Raw genomic sequence first — 19,273 nt, 5'->3', positions numbered from 1 at the left:
GGCGCTTCTGGACCAGGAGTCTTCTGGGGTGGGAGGAGGGGCTTGAGCGCGCGGCAAATCGGGCGGGAAGCAGCGAAAAAGGATTAGGACGCGCGCTGTGGCGGTTCCTAGTCTCACGGTCGCGTGCCCGGGAACCGCTGTTGCGCGTGGGGAAGGCGGGACGCCCAGGTCGGTGTAGGGCCAGACGAATGCCCCCGTTTCGACAGCCCTCATTCGCGTCTTCTTCCCTCCCCGGTTCTCCCCTCCCGCCCAGGCTGCAGGGCGAGCTGCGCGCTGGTAAGTGCAGCCAGCTCGCCGGCCCGGCCCACGCCGCGCTAACCCGCTGTGTGTAACGGGCCGCAGCGCCCTTCAGGCGGGGCCCGGGCAGGGGGCGCAGCCAGCAGGTTGCGGTCCGCGGTCGACTGGCGGCTCGGGCGGGATTCCGAGAAGCGCTAGCAGTCCCGCCGGGCTGTGGCGGTCGAGCCGTGGAGTCCTGCACGGTTCGCCCTCTTTGCTTCCGGCCGGGAGCCTGCGCTCGCAGGGTCTTTACCGGGCTCTGCGTTCTAATGAAACTTTATTTTCCCTTTCTTTTCTTTATTAATGGGGCCTGTGATACGAGTATTTTATAGTGTTGCTGTAGTTGCGTGTGAAAAATTTCTGAAAGTATTGCTTTCATCTCCTACAATGAATGCAAATCGCAAAATGAGTTGTAGACATCCGCCTTCCGTTCACTCACCTTCTTAAATCACCCACCGTGTGTCGGCAGTGACTTAGACTAAACCTCTCGCCCTCATATAGGTATGTTATCATCCTAGGGTGTTCAGGTTATACTTACTTTGTGTTCGGCTACTTCTGAGGCCTCTGTGTCAGGCTTTGATTTTTTTTTTTTTTGTTAATGCCCTTAGGTCCAGAATCGGTGACAAACCTCGGAAATTGCCAGTAGCAGTACCCAGTCTCCACATCCCGACTCAACCCTCCAGCTCTCACCCACAACCCCAAACTTGGTTTGAAAAGGGAAAATGTTATAAGTTACACGTGAAGCCAGATCTATCGTTAGAATACACATTTTTTTGGGTAATGATGAATTTGTGCTGATTCATTCCATTGTAATTTGATTTCCCTCTTGAATACTTTGCAAATTAGATGTAACCAGCGTCTCTAAGAATTGTCTGTGATTTTTTACCACCTATTTTACTTGCTTAGTTAGGAAGGAAACTTTTTAGGGGGAACTGAGGACTTCATGAAGCACCAAATATTTACTGGCGGGAAGGGTAGTTAAGTACTGTTGGACCAGTGTCTGGCATCATGGGGTTTATAAAAGGCTCTTTGAGTTGTAGTTTTTTAATGGCCCCCATGTGAAGAATATTATAGTCTTGTTGGGAAGTAAAACTTAATGTGCGTTTGGTTTTATGATACATAGTTCAAATTTTTATTTAATTTTCAAGAAAAGTTGATTGTATGAAGGGGCTGGGGATATTTGGATTATAGAGATTTAATCTGCCAGTCAGGATTTGCAACATTTAATTGAATCTGTCTTTCAAAACCAGGGATACTTCACTGACACGAATAGGCACATATAGGATAATGTACTGAGGGTGCTTTCTTTCAAACTAGTATTTCTGTTGAAGCCATCATTTTCTGCCTTGATAAACAGTGATGACTGGTGAGCAGGAACGCAAAGTAAGCAGCTCTAAGAACTTCCTAGTTTCACTGTTCTCTGACTGGACCCTCAAAGCTGAAAGCTCTTATTCACCCTTTTCAAGGTTTTTTTTTTTTCTTTTTCTAATTGATTTTTTTTAAATAACAAGAAAGTCTGTTTTTTCCACCGTCTTTTCAAACAAACTATTTTACACCTGCTTCATTCAGAGACGACCAGTTTGAGGAAGGTCTGTCCCTTAGCCAACCTTTCTTTCATCCTCTTATTTTCAGCCAAGCTGTGTTTTATCTGTGCTTATTCAAGGACTTACCAACTTGATTGACATATTGTGGCTCTTGTGTAATTAATTGTATGATTATTTGGGCTCCTGATTAATTTAAGGCTGGTATTACTTAGCTGTGGAATTTACATTAGATAAACTAATATAATTGAGATTGTATTCTAGTCAGCTGGATGATTATTTAAAATTTTGTAGCTATTATTTTTTGAGTTTGTGCCAGACTTTGTGCTGGCAGTTTAATTCTTATTACAGTCCTGTGCGTAAATTGTGGATAATACAAAAAGAAGTTAAGGAACAAGTCTAAGGTCACAAAGCAGAGATACGAATCAGACTCCTATACCTGTTTTCTGTCTTTCTCTTGCATTAGGTTATGGAGGATCCACAAGCAGCTCCACTAATTACTTCTTTCTGATTTAATCCATTAAATATAATTTTTTCCCCACAATTTTCAGAAAGTGTGTTCTCAAAATTCTTGAGTTACCTTAACATTATTCCCAAGAGTTAAAAACAGACTTATGTGTATTTTTTAAGGTGGAGGCAGTGGAAACATGAAACGGTTAAAACTTAAATATTTGTTAGCGCTTTTAAGTCTTAACTATTGATTGAATGCCACATACCATGTCTAAAAGGATGGTACTTCTGCCTCTTGTTCTATTTGTTAAAAAATTGGAATATGTGAGGCTGACTGAAAATTAACTTATAGGTGAAATTTGTGTAAATCTTAGTAGTGATGAATGATATTATAAAATTTTCCTACTCTGTTCTCTTCTGCTCAGTTCCTTCAGTCAAGATCTAGAATGTAGATTGCTGTGTCAGCCAAGTTAAGCAGGAGCAAGATGTAACTCAGTTTTTTAAAAACAATTTTTTCACGTTTTAAAATTAATGGAGATTAATGTAGTTTTACATATGGTCTTTTTTCCTAACAAAATAAAATAACATATTTTCATGTCATTAAATAGTCCTTAAAAATATTTCTTTTAAAACTATTTTCTGGATCCAGTGTGATTATGTATTTATTTATTTTACTGTTGTTGAACATTTAGTTTTTTCCCACACTGTAAAAGCTTCGTGATAAACACTCTGGCACATAAATCTTTGTCCTTATTTCTGATTGTTTTCTTAAGATTAAGTTTTGAAAAGTAGATCCTATGGTGTGAACATTTTTTACTGTACAGTTTCAACAAGGTATACTTTTTTTATATTCTTTCATGGACAGTGATGTTCTTGAGGATCAGGGGCTGGGAAGTTGCGGTGCTCTAGCTGACACCTCCCCTCTGAGTTGCTTACCTGCAGTGACCATGGTTACTCAATTTCTCAAGAAAAGGAGGAACAAAAACCTTAGAAATTCTCTTGAAGGAGTAGATGCAAGTAATACAATTTACTAAATTATTAAGGAGCTCAGTTATTGAAACCCAGTCTAAACTTTATAATTTCACATGATAATACTTTTTCCATTTAATAATTTAATAAGCTTTTCTAATAATTTAATAAGCTTTTCTTTTTTAGCTGTAGAAAAAAATTTATATGAAACATCTTTTTATAAAATTGTTTTAATATGCATTTGTAGGCACTAAATTATGTTTTATGTCGCTATGCCTTCCACCTTACTTTCTTTGCTGTTAAGTGAAGAATTCTATGCATATTCTATGCAAATGTGCATTTAGTTACGGTAACATTATTATAAAATTATAGTACATCTCTGGAAGTGGAGATCCAAACCCTAAGGGTAGTATTTTGAGAAAATTATTAATTAGGAATTTGTCCAGACTACTCTCTCAAAGGATTTTTGTCACTTGCCGTGTTCAGCAACACAAACAAGGAAATGCATGTTTGAAATAAGTACAAAATTAAATAAATGAATACATAAGTCTTAAAATATCAGTTTGTGAAATTAAAAAAAAATTAAAACTACTTTATGTGGTACTTTAGTAGAGTTATAGCAAAAGAAAAGTAATAGTGATAACACTGCTTTGAAGCTGTTAGAAAGATAGATGCAGTAGGTGATGTGTTTCTTTCATTTGACTTTGTAAATGAAATAATTTAGAATGTGCTAGGTGAGCTTGTCATTTATATGAGATCAGAGAAAAGTCTGTTGATTGTTAATACTGTGGTGCTGTTATAAACTAGCCATTTATGAATGTGTTTTGTATGCAAGTGGGTATATGTAAATGAGAGACCAACTTTACTTTCTCTTTTCACTTAAGTCAAACAGTATCTAGAAAAAGGTATAGGAATGGAGATTAGCAGAATCTAGTTCAGAGCCTGCTACTATGTATGATCTTTATGTCTTTAATCTTCATGCCTGTTTCATTCTCACCCAAATAGATGACAGTACCTACCTTTTCTATCATAAATGACTATTTTGAGGTTTGGGTAATATTATAGATGTAAAATAATATATTTAGAAAAAGTTTAAGATCTTACAAATGAGAGGTTTTAGTTTTTACTGACCGTTTGCTTTAGTTCTCTGTTTATACAGCTATACTGCTGCTATATGGAGTTGACACCACTGAAATTCATTTCTTTCATTTCATTTTCTGTCCAGCCTTGACCTTTTCAATTCACAGTTAGTCAGTCTTCCTTTTTATTGGTTTCTTCCTCCTCCTAGAAGTATTAACAGTATTAACTCCTACTATTTAACAGGTTCAGGTAGAAAATGGCATTTGTGTTAAGTATCTGCGTGTAATAACTTAGGGGTGTATATGGGTATATACTGTACATCCTGGGTAATTCATAGTACAAAACATTCTGCAAACAACTTAATTGATGCGGCATTTATACTTGCTAATTCATTTAAATAATTCTAACTACTGAAAGTACACTTTGTCTTGATTTCAGTTTACTTAATGACTATCATCTCATTACAACACCCCTGCCAATTATACTAGGCCCATTTGCCAGTGTTGTGGTGGTTAAATTTTCGTAAAGAAAATAAAGTAACTTACTGAATGAGTATTCCTGAGAGCCTTGGATGTAGCTTAATTTTTGAGGTTAATAATGTCAACAGATAAAAACATCTATAAAGTACAGATCTGTGTCTTGAAGATAAGATATCACTCAACTATGGCCTCATAAAATCATGCTTGGAGATTTTAACATGCCTCATTTTAGTTAATTTCATGTGTTGATGGTATTTTGTTCTAGGTCCATCTTTTAAGCATACAGCTGAACTTGGTTTATTCAGTTTGAGAGTGTCTTTTAAGAGGTGAGTTAATCTATGTCATTATGATTGCTGATATATTTAGACTTATTTTTACCATCTTGTTTATTTCTGTTTATCAGTTACAGTTCAGTCGCTCAGTTGTGTCCAACTCTTTGTGACTCCATGGACTGCAGCATGCTAGGCCTCCCTGTGCATCACCAACTCCCAGAGCTTAAACTCATGTCCATTGAGTTGGTTATGCCATCCAACCATCTCATCCTCTGTCATCCCCTTCTCCTTCCTTCAATCTTTCCAGCATCAGGGTCTTTTCAAATGAGTCAGTTCTTTGTATCAGGTGTCCAAAGTATTGGAGGTTCAGCATCAGTCCTTCCAATGAGTATTCAGGAGTGATTTCCTTTAGGATGGACTGGTTGGATCTCCTTGCAGTCCAAGGGACTCTGCGAGTCTTCTCCAACACCACACTTCAAAAGCATCAATTGTTCAGCGCTCAGCTTTCTTTATAGTCCAACTCTCACATCCATACGTGACTACTGTAAAAACCATTTTTTTGGTGTGGACAATTTTTAATTCAGTTTTATTGAGTTTGTTGCATATTGCTTTTGTTTTATGTTTTGTTTTTTTGGCTGTTAGTCATGTGAGATCTTAGTTCCCCCACTAGGGGTCGAAGCCACACTGGACTGCCAGGGAAGTCCCCCTATTGAATTTTGAAATTCTTTTTGTAGTCTAAATATGTCTTTTGTCAGTTATGTATTTCTCCCAGTCTGTGGCTTGTCTTTTGTGTTTGTTTGGCTTGTCTTTATACTTTTAGCAGTGTCTTTCCTAGAGCAGAATTTTAAAATTTTGGTGAAGCTCAATTTATTAGTTTCTTTTTTTATGAATTATGTATGCTTCTAGTGTTGTATCTGAGGAAACTTTTAAGAAACTAAGATCACAGAGATTATTCTAACTTTCCTTCCCCTTAAAAAAATGAAATATAAAAAAAAAAAAATGAAATATAATTGACATGTAACATTTTAGTTTCAGTTGTACAACATGATAATTTGTATTATTTGCAGAAAGTGAAGTCGCTCAGTCATGTCTGACTTTTTGCAACCCCATGGACTGTAGCCCACCAGGCTCCTCCATCCGTGGGATTTTCCAGGCAAGAGTACTGAAGTGTGTTGACATTTCCTTCTCCAGGGGATCTTCCCGACCCAGGAATCGAACCTGGGTCTCCTGCATTGCAGGCAGACTCTTTACCAGCTGAGCCACCAGGGAATCCCTGTTATTGCAGAACTCACCACAATTAAGCCCAGTTGACATCCATTACCACACTTAGTTACAAAATTTTATATTTCTTGTGATGAGAACTTTTAAGATCTACTCTCTAGCAACTTTTGTATTTTAACTACAGTGACCATACTGTACATTACATTTCTATGACTTACTGATTTTATAACTGGAAGTTTGTACCTTGTGACCCCTTTTGTCTGTTTTGCCCACCCCTGACCTCTGGCAGCTGTCGATCTGTTGTCTGTTATATATGAGCTTTTTTTTCTCCTACCTTTTTTAGTTTTCACATTGATATCTGTGGTTCACTTAGAATTAATTTTTGTATATGGTATGAGGTACTGGTTGCAGTTTATGTTTTTGTGTATGGAGATATCCTATCTCTCTGAGGATATTAATAATAGTTTACTATTTTCTAAAAACGAGAGGACTTACTATATAATATACAGAAATAATTTAATGCCTTTTCACAAGAGTATATCTTGAGCAGTCTATGGGACAGGACTTCTTTCCTGGTCCATTTATGCAGTAGTTTTTATGGATCTGCCAGATGTTGCAGACAAAGGCCAAGAGGTTATCTAGGACTTCATCCCTGTTTTGCCAGAAGTAGACCTGAAGGATAGTCATCCCTGGGTCTCCTTTCCCACCTCACTGGTGCAGCTCCCATGGCATCCAGAGCTCTGGCTTCTTTGACTCTGAGCCCTTCTCCCTGTGTAGGTGGTCAGTTTCAATTTCAGCTGCTTTGGCCTGCTTTTGCCTTAGGTTGCTTGTGAACCTCCGACATCTTTTTTCTATCCTTTAATTTTCACAGTAGCCCTCTGAAGTAAGTATATAAGTGAGGAAGCAAGCTAAGGTAGAGTGTCTAAGTTTCTTGTGGTCACTTTTGTTTATTTCGTTCCAAACCTCATGTTTTTATTGTGTACTCCACTCTACCCTGATTGATAATAGGAACCTTCAAAACCATACCATCAAACTCTTGCACTTACGAAAATAGGCCAGTGATTGTTTCTGCACCTTCCTCTTAAAACCTTTACTGTTTTTTGTCTTAGCTCTCAGGCCATTTCTGAGCAATAGAGGTTACAAGTACTCCACTGAACAACCAGTTCTAAATCCTGTCATCAAATCCTGTGCTCCTGTTCCAAATGGTAAGTTTTCTTATGGGCATATTAAAACTTTTATAAATTCAGAGTCTACCTCTGTTGAAATTTAAATTGTGAGAAAAGCTTAGTCTTTTTAGTGTTTTGCTACTTTTTTTTATCATACTGAGAAAATCAGAAGTATATTTACCTGATACAACTGTTAAGAATCATTTAGATAAATAAGATGCTTTACATCAGCTAAGAATCTGTTAACTTGTTATAATTTTACTTGATTATTATATTAATATAATAACTACTAACATTGTATGTATTGCATAGGTCTCACATTGTGCTTTACAAATGTTAATCCTTTAATCCTCACAACAACCCCATTAGGTAGGAGGTGGTATTGACATTTTATAGATGAAAAAACTAGGTTAGAAGAAGTTAAGAAATTTATGCTAGGTTGTAGAGCTTATAATTTGACAGAGCTAGCCTTCAAACCTTTGTATGTCTGTCTCAAATTTTTTGCTTTTCTCATTATACCATCTGATTACTTGTGGCATTTGAAGTTTTGCTATGTAGAAAGTCAAAGAATTACAGACATGCTGGAGAGAAAGTAAAGGTTTGGTCCTGTTTGTGCATTGTAGAGAATTATAGAAACTCTATTTAGATGTATTGAATTACCATAATTTGTTTGTTTGTTTTCAGGTAATAGATGCCTAATATTTCCTTTATGTGGAAGAAATGAGTGTAACTAGTATTGCATTGAGAGTTGAAACCTGGCTTTTAGCTACATGGCATGTTAAAGTGCCTTTAACATGGCTGGAAGCGTGTATTAACTGGATCCAAGAAGAAAATGATAATGTTAATTTGAGTCAGGCACAACTGAATAAACAAGTGTTTGAGCAGTGGCTCCTTACAGATCTGAGAGATTTGGAGCACCGTCTTTTACCTACTGGCATTTTAGAAGCTCCGAAAGGAGAACTGAATGGATTTTTTGCTCTGCAGATTAATTCATTGGTTGATGTTAGTCAGCCTGCATATGCCCAGATACAAAAGTTGAGAGGAAAGAATACAACCAATGACCTAATTACAGCTGAAACACAAGTAACCCCCAAACCTTGGGAAGCAAAGCCTTCACGAATGTTGATGCTACAGCTAACTGATGGAATTGTACAAATACAGGGAATGGAATATCAGTCTATTCCAACTCTGCATAGTGACCTTCTTCCAGGTACAAAAATTTTGATTTATGGAAATATTTCTTTCCGTCTTGGTGTTCTCTTGTTGAAACCAGAAAATGTGAAAGTGTTGGGAGGAGAAGTTGATGCTCTTTTAGAGGAATATGCCCAAGAAAAAGTTCTTGCAAGATTAATTGGGGAACCTGATCCTACAGTTTCAGTCATACCAAATAATTCTAACCAAAGCATCCCCAGAATTACGGATGTTCTAGATCCTGCTTTGGGACCTTCTGATGAAGAACTCTTGGCAAGTCTTGATGAAAATGATGAGCTTGCAGCAAGTAATAATACCTCTTCCGAAAGAAGTTGTTTCATAGGTAATTCCTCAGATACTGTTCCCATCAGACAGTCAGATTTTGAACCAGCACTTGTTATTTCTCCAAGGCCAAAGGAGAAACCACGAAACCAATCTATGCTTTTTACTGATGAGGAATTAGATGACTTTTCATTGGAGGAGGCTTTGCTTTTAGAAGAAGCTGTCCAGAAGGAACAAATGGAGACCAAAGAATTACAACTATTGACTTTGAACAGAACTACAGATGAAAGTATAGAGAGGTTTTCGCATCGATCTAATACTCTAAATAGTTTTTCTCTTATTTGCAAAAATGGAAACAATAATTGGAGTGAAAAAAATTTATCTGAGCAAATGACTAGTGAAGACAAATCTCTTAGTTGTCCATCTACTAGAGACCAAAACAGTGGTAGTCTTTCAGTTAATCATAATGTAACCCTACCTGATGATTTTGCAAATAAAGGTAAGAGCTCAGAGACATATACAATAAAACAAATTAGCAGTTCAGATGGACATTCTTTAAATAATACAATGTTCAATGGAGACCTGGTCAGTAATGTACCAAAAAGGAGTTCAGATGTTTCTAATGAAAATGAGCACCATTTACAGACTTGTTCTTTACGATTGTCAGAGAATAGCACTGGACTTTCTATCACCATGGATTTGTATTCTCCACCCTTTATCTATTTGTCTGTTCTAATGGCCAGCAAACCAAAGGAGGTTACAACAGTGAAAATCAAAGCATTTATTGTAACCTTAACTGGAAATCTCTCAAGTTCTGGTGGCATTTGGAGTATAAGAGCAAAAATTTCTGATGGTACTGCGTATCTAGATGTAGACTTTGTAGATGAAATACTTACTAGTCTGATAGGGTTTTCAGTATCAGAAATGAAACGGTTAAAAAAGGATCCTTGTAAATACCAAAAGTTCCTGGAAGGTTTGCAGAAATGTCAGAGAGATCTAATAGATTTGTGCTGTCTGATGACTATTTCATTTAATCCCTCCTTGTCTAAAGCAATGGTACTGGCATTACAAGATGTTAATGTGGACCACCTTGAGAACCTAAAGAGGAGATTAAATAAATAATTTACTGAAATGGTGTTAAAAAGCAATTCAAATAAGCAAGGAAATATTTAGAATTAAATTTGTCCTTTTACTTTCACAACTTTTCGAAAAGGAAGTTTCACAACTGATTTCACTTTAATTTTATATTGCTTGATCATGATTGTGTGTTTCAGTTTTTTTAATAAAGTTTTTTATAGTAAATGTTTGCTGAATGAATTTGATGACCCACTGTTGTTGAGAAATTTTGTTTTCCACTTGTTATTTCACATACGGTGACTGGTAAAGTATTGTATTGGTGTTTACTGATGAGTCATACTGTTGAAAGAAGGTTAACAGTTATAAAAAAATAGTTGAGAACTTCTAATTTGTACCCAAAAAGATTTGTTTGTAATATTTTTCTTAGGAAAAAATGTAAATCCAGTGGATTAGAATGTTAGACTTTCAGATGTTAATTGTTTTGCTGGTTTTTATTTTGCTGATTGTAAATATTTTGTCTGGTATATTTAAGGCGATTATCTTAACTAGATACCATTTTAAAGATTATATTGAATACTTAAAAACTTGATTTTCAAGGATAATCTATTAAGAAGATCCAGTTAACTTTTGGGGGGATTAAAATAAGATGTATATCTATGTCTTTAGTTGTTATCTCCTTTCTGAATTAGTTTTACATGTAAGTCTTCCTTTAGTTTTGTTGGAAGTGCTGATTTCTTTTTCAACTGAAGCTGTTTCCCACTTTCCCATTTTGCTGTTAAAAAGTCACATTTGAAAGGTAAAGATTTTTATTGTTCTTTTTTTAAAATGTAAATTAAAGTATCTTGACTTTTAAAACATTAATAAAGTGAACATGGCATTTTTAAAATAATGTAATAGAAAATATCTGGAAGTAAGATAAATACATATATACAAATATATAGATATAGCAGAAAAATATTCTAAAAATCTTTTGTCATTATTGGTTGAAGGATGATTATCAGAGTTCAAGGCACAATCCAGATTTTGCTGCTATGTCTTCTGATAATAACCACTTCTATGTCCTTGCATAGCTTTTTTACTACATGGATGGCGTTATCTTTCATTATCTTTCTTCTAAGTGTTCTCCTGTATTCTGTGAGTAGTGCTTGAAAGCTGTTATTAAATTTTGTTTTCTCTTTATATTCAGTTACTGAAGACAGGGTACAGTACTTAACGGTCTTCCTAGGTGACGCTAGTGTTTAAAGAGCCCACCTGCCAATGCAGGAGACATAAAAGGTGTGGGTTTGATCCCTCGGTCAGGAGGATCTCCTGGAGGAGGGTATGGCAACCCACTCCAGTATTCTTGCTGGAGAATCCCATGAACAGAGGAGCCTCGTGGGCTACAGTCCACATGGTTGCTAAGAGTCAAAGTTGCAAAGACACGACTGAAGCTTCTTAACACGCACACACACAGTACCTTACCATATCAATCCTTTATTCTGTATTAGAGCTTTGTTTCTGACTCTAGTCTTCACTGGCCTGGAGTATTCCAGTAGGCTTACTAATTGGCCTGTGCCTTATTTTGTCCTTAAGCCTTTAACCATAATTCTGCCTGAATGATCTTTCTGACCATTCTTGTTTACTAATAAACTTCTTGTTTACTACTGTTTGTTGCTCTCTGATACCAACCTTTTCCAGACTCTTCATCTAGTATGTAAGACCTTTTGCAGTCTGGTCTTGCCTCCTTATTCTTCACCTGCCTTGTCGGCCAATAAATTTTAGTTGTAAAATTTGTTCCCCAAATGGGGGGAATATACTTCATACTTATCATACTCAAGCTCATAGTAATAACCCTCCCAGATTTCCACTCAGCTTAAGCTTTAGATGGCCATTGAAGTGCTTCATGAATTTCCCTATCCACTTTCATGCCCTTTGTATATTGTATAGACTATATATTTATGTTTTATTATACTTATTTGCTTCCTGTATTCTACTGCTACATTTTGGGCAGAATAACTCTTTTGTAGAGAGCTGTCATGGGCACCCTTTAGCAACATCCTGGCCTCTACATGTGATGTAGAATCCTTCCAGTTATAGATGAATAGATAAAGAAGTTGTGGTACATATATACAATGAAATATTACTTAGCCATAAAGAGGAATGAATTTGAGTCAGCTGAACTGAGGTGGATGAACCTGGAGCCTGTTATATTAAAACGTACATAGAAAAGACAGAAGGACCAGACATCAAATTGCCAACATCTGCTAGATCACTGAAAAAGCAAGAGAGTTCAGAAAAACATCTACTTTTGCTTTATTGACTACACCAAAGCCTTTGACTATGTGGGCTGCAGCAAACTGTGGAAAATTCTTCAACAGATGGGAATACCAGACCACCTGACCTGCCTCTTGAGAAATCTGTATGCAGGTCAAGAAGCAACAGTTAGAACTGCACATGGAACAACAGACTGGTTCCAAATTGGGAAAGGAGTACATCAGGGCTTTATATTGTCACCCTGTTTGTTTAACTTATATGCAGAGTACATCATGCAAAATGCTGGGCTGGGTGACGTACAAGCAGGAATCAAGATTGTCAGGAGAAATATCAATAACCTCAGATATGCAGATGACACCACCTCTATGGCAGAAAGCGAGGAGTAACTAAAGACCCTCTTGAAAGAGGAGAGTGAAAAAGTTGGCTTAAAAACTCAACATTCAGAAACTAAGATCATGGCATCCGGTCCCATCACTTCATGGCAATTAGATGGGGAAACAATGGAAACAGAGACTATTTTTTTGGGTTCCAAAGTCACTGCAGGTGGTGACTGCAGCCATGAAGTTAAAAGATGCTTGACCCTTGGAAGAAAAGCTATGACCAAGCTAGACAGCATATTAAAAAGCAAAGATTACCAACAAAGGTCCATCTAGTCAGAGCTATGTTTTTTCCAGTAGTCATGTATAGATGTGAGAGTTGGGCTATAAAGAAAGCTGAGCACCAAAGAATTGATGCTTTTGAGCTGTGGTGTTGGAGAAGACTCTTGAGAGTCCCTTGGACTGCAAGGAGATCCAACCAGTCCATCCTAAAGGAGATCAGTCAGTCCTGAATATCCATTGGAAGGACTGATGCTGAAGCTGAAACTCCATTACTTTGGCCACCTGATGCAAAGAACTGACTCATTGGAAAAGACCCTTTAGCTGGGAAAGATTGAAGGCGGGAAGTGAGGGGGACGACAGGATGAGATGGTTGGATGGCATCACTGATGAGATGGACTTAAGTTTGAGGCTCCAGGAGTTGGTGATGGACGGGGAAGCCTGGCGTACTGCAGTCCATGGGGTTGCAAAGAGTTAGACATGACTGAGCGACTGAACTGAGCTGAACTGAAAACATACACATGGAATTTAGAAAAATGGTATTGATGAACGTATTTGCAGGGCAGGAACAGAGACACACAGACTTGTGGACACAGTGGGGGAAAGAGGGTGGGGTGAATTGAGAGAGGCATATTGAAGCATCCCTTACCAGATGTAAAATAGCTAGGGGAAAGCGGCTGTATCACAGAGGGAGCTCAACCTGGTGCCGACAGCCTAGAAGGATGGGATGGGAGAGGGTAGAGGGAGGGGAAATGTGTATATTTATCCCTGGAGAGGGAAGATCCTCTGGAGAAGGAAATGGCAACCCACTCCAGTATTCTTGCCTGGGACATCCCCTGGACAGAAGGAACTTGGCAGGCTACAGCCCATGAGGTCTTAAGAGCTGGACAAGACTTAGCAACTGAACAACAATGACATGGCTGATTTATGTTGTATGGCAGAAACCAACACAACATTGTAAAACAATAATCCTCCAATTAAAAAAATCCTTCCAGTTGTGACAAGCAAAGATCTTTCCATAAATAGCAAAATATTACTGCAGAGACAACATTGCCCTGGGTTGAGAACCATTACTGTAATGAAATATAAGCTGCTTGAGGGTGTGGCTAATTCATTACCTTTGTCACTCCACTAAATGTTTCCTGTTACTATAAATGAATCATCATGTCATCTGTGTTCCCTTGCTTAATATCTTTTAGTGATTTCTCATTATGTGTTCAATAGCATGGTATTTAAAGCTCCCCAGACCTCTGTATGCATGGCTCCTCAGGTATCTTCAGTGAAAGAATAAATTAGAAAAATCTGCCCAATAGCAAAGCAAAATTGCTCAGTCGTGTCTGACTCTTTGCGACCCCATGGACTGTAGCCTAACGGGCTCCTCTCCATCCATGGGATTTTCCAGGCAAGAGTACTGGAATGGGTTGCCATTTCCTTCTCCAGGGTATCTTCCCACCCCAGGGATCGAACCCAGGTCTCCTGCATCGCAGACAGATGCTTTACCATCTGAGCCCCCAGGGATAGCAAAGGGAGAGTATAAAAAAGCTTGGTTGACTTCACCTAGATTCTACTAGAGGGGGAAAACAGTTTTCTCTGAGAATCTGCAGCTAGAGGACTGTTCTTTATTGTTATTACTTATTTTTGGCTGTGCTGCATCTGCTGTGTGGGCTTTTCCCTAGTTCTGGTGGGCAGGGTCTCTTCTCCAGTTGAGGTGTGCAGGCTCTTCACTGCAGTGGCTTCTCGTTGCAGAGCGTGGGCTCTAGGGCGCCTTGGCTTTAGTAGTTGCAGCACGTGGGCCCAGTGTTTGCAGCTCTAGAGTACAGGCTCAGTACTTGTGGCTCACAGGCTTAGTTGCTTCCCGGCCTGTGGGATCTAACCAGATTCAGGGATTGAACCCTGTCTCCTGAGGTTCAGTTGGTTGGCAGGCGGGTTCTTTACCACTGTGCTACCAGGGAAACCTGGTCTGTTCTTATATGGGACAAAGCAGACACTTAAGTTCCCTGTGTGATAATCTCCAACCGAGAATTTTTTTTTTTTCATTTATTTTTATTAGTTGGAGGCTAATTACTTTACAGCATTGCAGTGGTTTTTGTCATACATTGAATTAGCCATGGATTTACATGTATTCCCCATCCCGGTCCCCCCTCCCACCTCCCTCTCCACCCCATCCCTCTGGGTCCTCCCAGTGCACCAGGCCTGAGCACTTGTCTCATGCATCCAACCTGGGCTGGTGATCTGTTTCACCCTAGATATACATGTATAGAACAGACTTGTGGACTCTATGGGAGAACCCGGGGGTGGGATGTTTCAAGAGAACAGCATCCAACCGAGAATTTAACATAAAAAAGAATGACCCTGTGGGAACCAGGCAGAAGCAAATGGAAACGGGAAAAATGGGCATAATCAGATCATCTTTTTTTTTTTTTTTTCCATTTATTTTTATTAGTTGGAGGCTAATTACTCAGATCATCTTTAACTTCGTAAGAGTGAATTTGCTTTCAGAGAGTATATGTTCTTTGTGCCTGCGTTCTGTATGTCTTATATGTATTGATCACTACTCTAGTCCACCACTGCTTATGACTGGTGGGTATATCTGCTCAATTCTGGAGTTAGCAGGCAATAAAAGAAATGCTCAGACACGCATGGACTTAATATGTGCAAGAAGAAAACAGAAGAGATTGAAAATATCAACAGGAGATTGGGTATTTTAAAAAACTAAAAGACTGTAACAGCTGAAATTTTGAAAAGTCAATGAATGAGTTTGACACCAGATGAAACACAGCTGAAGACACAGTGAAATTTGGTCAGAAGAAAAAATTCAGAGTATATAGAGACAAGAGGATGGAAAAGAACCAAAAAATGATATAACACCACGAAGGGCTAACATTAACTGTAGTCCCCCCAAAAGGAAATAGAGGATACTTAGAGTTAATGCTTAAGAAATTTTAAAATTTAGGGAAATCAAGCTGTAAATTCTGGAAGTCCCACAAACCCCAAGCAAAATATATTCAGAGTAATCATACCTGTGCAAATATCAATACCATTGAAAGCTAAAAAAAAAAAAAAAAAATCCAGAATCCAGAGCAGTGAAAGAAGGCATATTTCAAAGCACCCAAAAACTTACCCAGTGTGAATCATGATGTTGTGCACCTGAAACTTACGTGCAAATTTTACTTCAAATAAAAAATTTGGGAATCAAGAGACAGGATGGCATTTTCAAAGTGACAAAAAAAAAGTACCAACTTAGAGTTCTATACAAAGCAAAAATGCCCTCAACAGTAAGGGTGCAACTGGTAAAATTTCATATACAAAAGTAATTTTTTCCCTAACTACACAAAAATGTCTTTAAGCAGAAGGAAAATGATAACCAGATGGAAGCTTAGAGATGCAAGAAGGAATGAACAACTGAAAAGGTAAATATATGGGTTAAATGAATAGTGGTTTTGAAATGGAAATAATGTTTTGAGGGTTTAAAAAAAAAACACAAAGGACTAAACTACATGAAAAGAATAGCATTTAAATTAGGTGAGGAATAAAGAAAAGTATTTTAAGTCCTATGTCTGAGAAAAGGTTAAAGTTGTAGTTTTTTATTAAACTTGAATATTCAGAGTTTTATGTTATAATAATGAGTACACTGAAAGATTTAGAAAAGTTTAGCATTATATACTAATGGAATAAAAAAGAATAACAATGAAAAGTGTACTCAATACAAAAAGCAAGAACGAGAAAAGAACAAAACAAAAAACCTTTGGTGAAGTGGTAAATTTAAATCCAGATGGATCAGAAATTACATTAAATGTAAATAAGCTAAGTCTTCCAATAAAAGACAAACATTGTCAGTAACATAATCCAATTACAGTCCTACTTTGTTTTATTGTGCTTTGCTTTATTGCAGCTTTTATAAATTGAAGGTTTGTGGCAACCCTGTGTCAAGCAAGTCTTTGGCACCATTTTCTGGCTTATTTTAAAAAATATATCTCTTTTTAGACATAATGCTACACACAGTCTACAGTACAGTGTGAACATGGGCTTCCTAGATGGCTCAGTGGTAAGGAATCTTCCTGCTAACGGAGGAAATGTGAGTTCAATCCCTGGGTCAGGAATATCCCCTGGAGAAGGAAATGGCAACTCACTCCAGTGTTACTGCCTGGAAAATTGCATGGACAGAGGAGCCTGGTGGGCTACAGTCCATAGGGGTTGCAAAAGTTAGACATGACTTAGCAACTAAACAACAGTGTAAACATAACCTTTATATGCACTGGGAAAACAAATTTGTGTGATTCACTGAGCCCACAATATCTCCAAGGTGTGCTTGTATATACAAGAGAGACACATGAAATGTAAGGATGCAAAAAAATGAAAGGATATAAATATATATAAACACTGGAAAAAAGCTCCTATGGCTATATTAACATCAAACAAGTTTGGGCCAAAGACTTACTAGTAGTAAAGAGAGTTGATAAGACTAATTCAACAGGAAGATTTGGCAATTCTAAATTTATAGAATTCAATATATTGTGTCTAAGTTTATCAGAGAACTACAAGGAGAAATAGAGAAATCTGCAATCATAGAGGAAGATCACATAGTAACCAAAATTGGTAGAGTTACAGAAAATACTATTGACCTAATAACCATGTATAGGCTACTGTACTCAACAAATAGATAATACAGTTTTTCATGGACACATGGAACATTTACAAAGATGACAATCCTCTATCCTGGAAAGCAAATCTAAACAAGATAAAAAAATTTGTAGCCAGAGCATTATTCTTTGACTGTAATTAAAAAACAAAAACAACAACAAAGGGGGGAGGGTAGAAAATGTCATACGTTTAGAAAATACAAAACATACTCCAAAGTAACGTTGGGTTAAGGTTATTCCACAATGAAAGAAAATATTTCATTAAAAAAATGTATCAATTTATGAGGTGTGGATAAAACTGCTTAGAGAAGGACTTTATATCTTTAATTTATTAGAATAAAGGCTAAAAGTCAGTGAAAAAGAAAGTGAAGTCGCTCAGTCGTGTCTGACTCTCTGTGACCCCATGGACTGTAGCCTACCAGGATTCTCCATCCATGGGGTTTTCCAGGCAAGAGTACTGGAATGGGTTGCCATTTCCTTCTCCAGGGGATCTTCCCAACCCAGGGATCAAACCCAGGTCTCCCACATTGTAGGCAGATGCTTTACTGTCTGAGCCAGCAGAGAAATCCTAAGTGAGTTGAGAAATCCTAAGTGAGTTGAGAAATCCTAAGTGAGTTTATCCCAGTATGTTATAAAGTCTGCAAATGAAGCACAAAGAAGAGGGGAGAAATAAAGAGCTTAATTTACTGAAATAGGAATCAGACATCATAAAATTAACAAAGCTAAGAGTTGCTTCTTTGAGAAGATTAAAATGAAAAAGTATGAAGACACAAATATTGGAAATGAAGTGGAGAAAATCACTGCTTCTACATTAAAAATCTAAGAGGATATTATAGATAACAATGCTGAGGCATTGAACAGTTTAGAGGAAATGATCAAATACCTGAAAAACTACAGATAGAAGAAAGACAAATCTGAACCATTCCATACTTGCTAAAGTAGTTACTTTTGACAAGGGGAAATAATAGTCTTCAATTAGTGGTGTTGGGACAACTCTGTAGCCACATGCAAAAGAATGAAGTTGAACCTGTACCTCACATTATATACCAAAATTAACTCCAAGTTGATTGAATACTCATACGTAAGAACTGTAACTTAAAACTCTGGAAGAAAACATAGTTGTAAGTTTTTGTGACCTTGAATGGGACAATGGCTTTTTACATAGAAGCAGATAAATTGGACTTCATAAAATTTTTTTAAAACTTATGCTTCAAAAGTCTATCAAGAAAATAAAAACAACTCTCAAGAGTGAGAAAATATATTTGTAAATTACATATCTGGTTAAAGATTACTATCTAAAATTCCTCAACAATGAAAAGACAACCCAATTTAAAAATGGGCAAAGTGTTTGAATAGATATTTCATCAAAGAATATCTGTGAATGTCCAGTAAGTACATAAAATGCTTAACATCATTAGTCATTAGGGAAATGCAGTGAAAAACACAGTGAGATACTATATACTCACTAGGATAGCTATAATAGAAAAGACTGATAGTTATGGCAAGAATGTGGAGAAATTGGAACCTTCATATGTTGATAGGACTATAAAATGGTACAGCCTTTTTGTAAAACAGCCTGTTATTTCCTAAACATGTTATTACTTAACAATTACATTCTTACCTAAGAAAATTGAAAGTGCTCACACAAAAACTTGTATATGACTATGCATAGCCGCATTATTCGTAGTAATGAAAAAGTAGAAAAAACCCAAATGTTCATCAACTGATGAATCGGTAAACAAAATGTGGTACATACAATGGAAAACTATTCATCCATAAA

At 37.3% G+C, this 19,273-nt stretch overlaps 1 protein-coding gene across 4 annotated transcripts; it reads left to right on the top strand.

Annotated features, from left to right (window-relative positions):
* The first annotated feature begins 18 nt into the window (after positions 1-18).
* Positions 19-10,869, top strand: RMI1 (RecQ mediated genome instability 1). Of its 4 annotated transcripts, XM_020900793.2 has the most exons (5): positions 338-777; positions 885-1,053; positions 5,061-5,121; positions 7,398-7,493; positions 8,139-10,869. In XM_020900793.2, exon 5 carries the CDS (start codon positions 8,175-8,177, stop codon positions 10,047-10,049), a length of 1,875 nt encoding a protein of 624 aa, XP_020756452.2. In that variant the 5' UTR covers positions 338-777; positions 885-1,053; positions 5,061-5,121; positions 7,398-7,493; positions 8,139-8,174; the 3' UTR covers positions 10,050-10,869. The 4 variants fall into 4 exon arrangements, with proteins under 4 accessions (XP_020756454.2, XP_020756449.2, XP_020756452.2 ...); XM_020900795.2 differs by lacking the exons at positions 338-777; positions 885-1,053 and adding an exon at positions 19-168; XM_020900790.2 differs by lacking the exons at positions 338-777; positions 885-1,053 and adding an exon at positions 19-276.
* The last annotated feature ends 8,404 nt before the right edge of the window (positions 10,870-19,273 follow it).

This window comes from Odocoileus virginianus, chromosome 31 (assembly GCF_023699985.2).
Source record: "Odocoileus virginianus isolate 20LAN1187 ecotype Illinois chromosome 31, Ovbor_1.2, whole genome shotgun sequence".
Taxonomy (NCBI): domain Eukaryota; kingdom Metazoa; phylum Chordata; class Mammalia; order Artiodactyla; family Cervidae; genus Odocoileus; species Odocoileus virginianus.
The sequence above is the reverse complement of the archived record's forward strand: the minus strand, read 5'-3'. Positions and strand labels throughout refer to the sequence as shown.

What these genes read in the sequence shown, in the direction of transcription:
- RMI1 (XM_020900795.2), top strand. Translation starts at nt 8,175, where the DNA reads ATGAGTGTAACTAGTATTGCATTGAGAGTTGAAACCTGGCTTTTAGCT.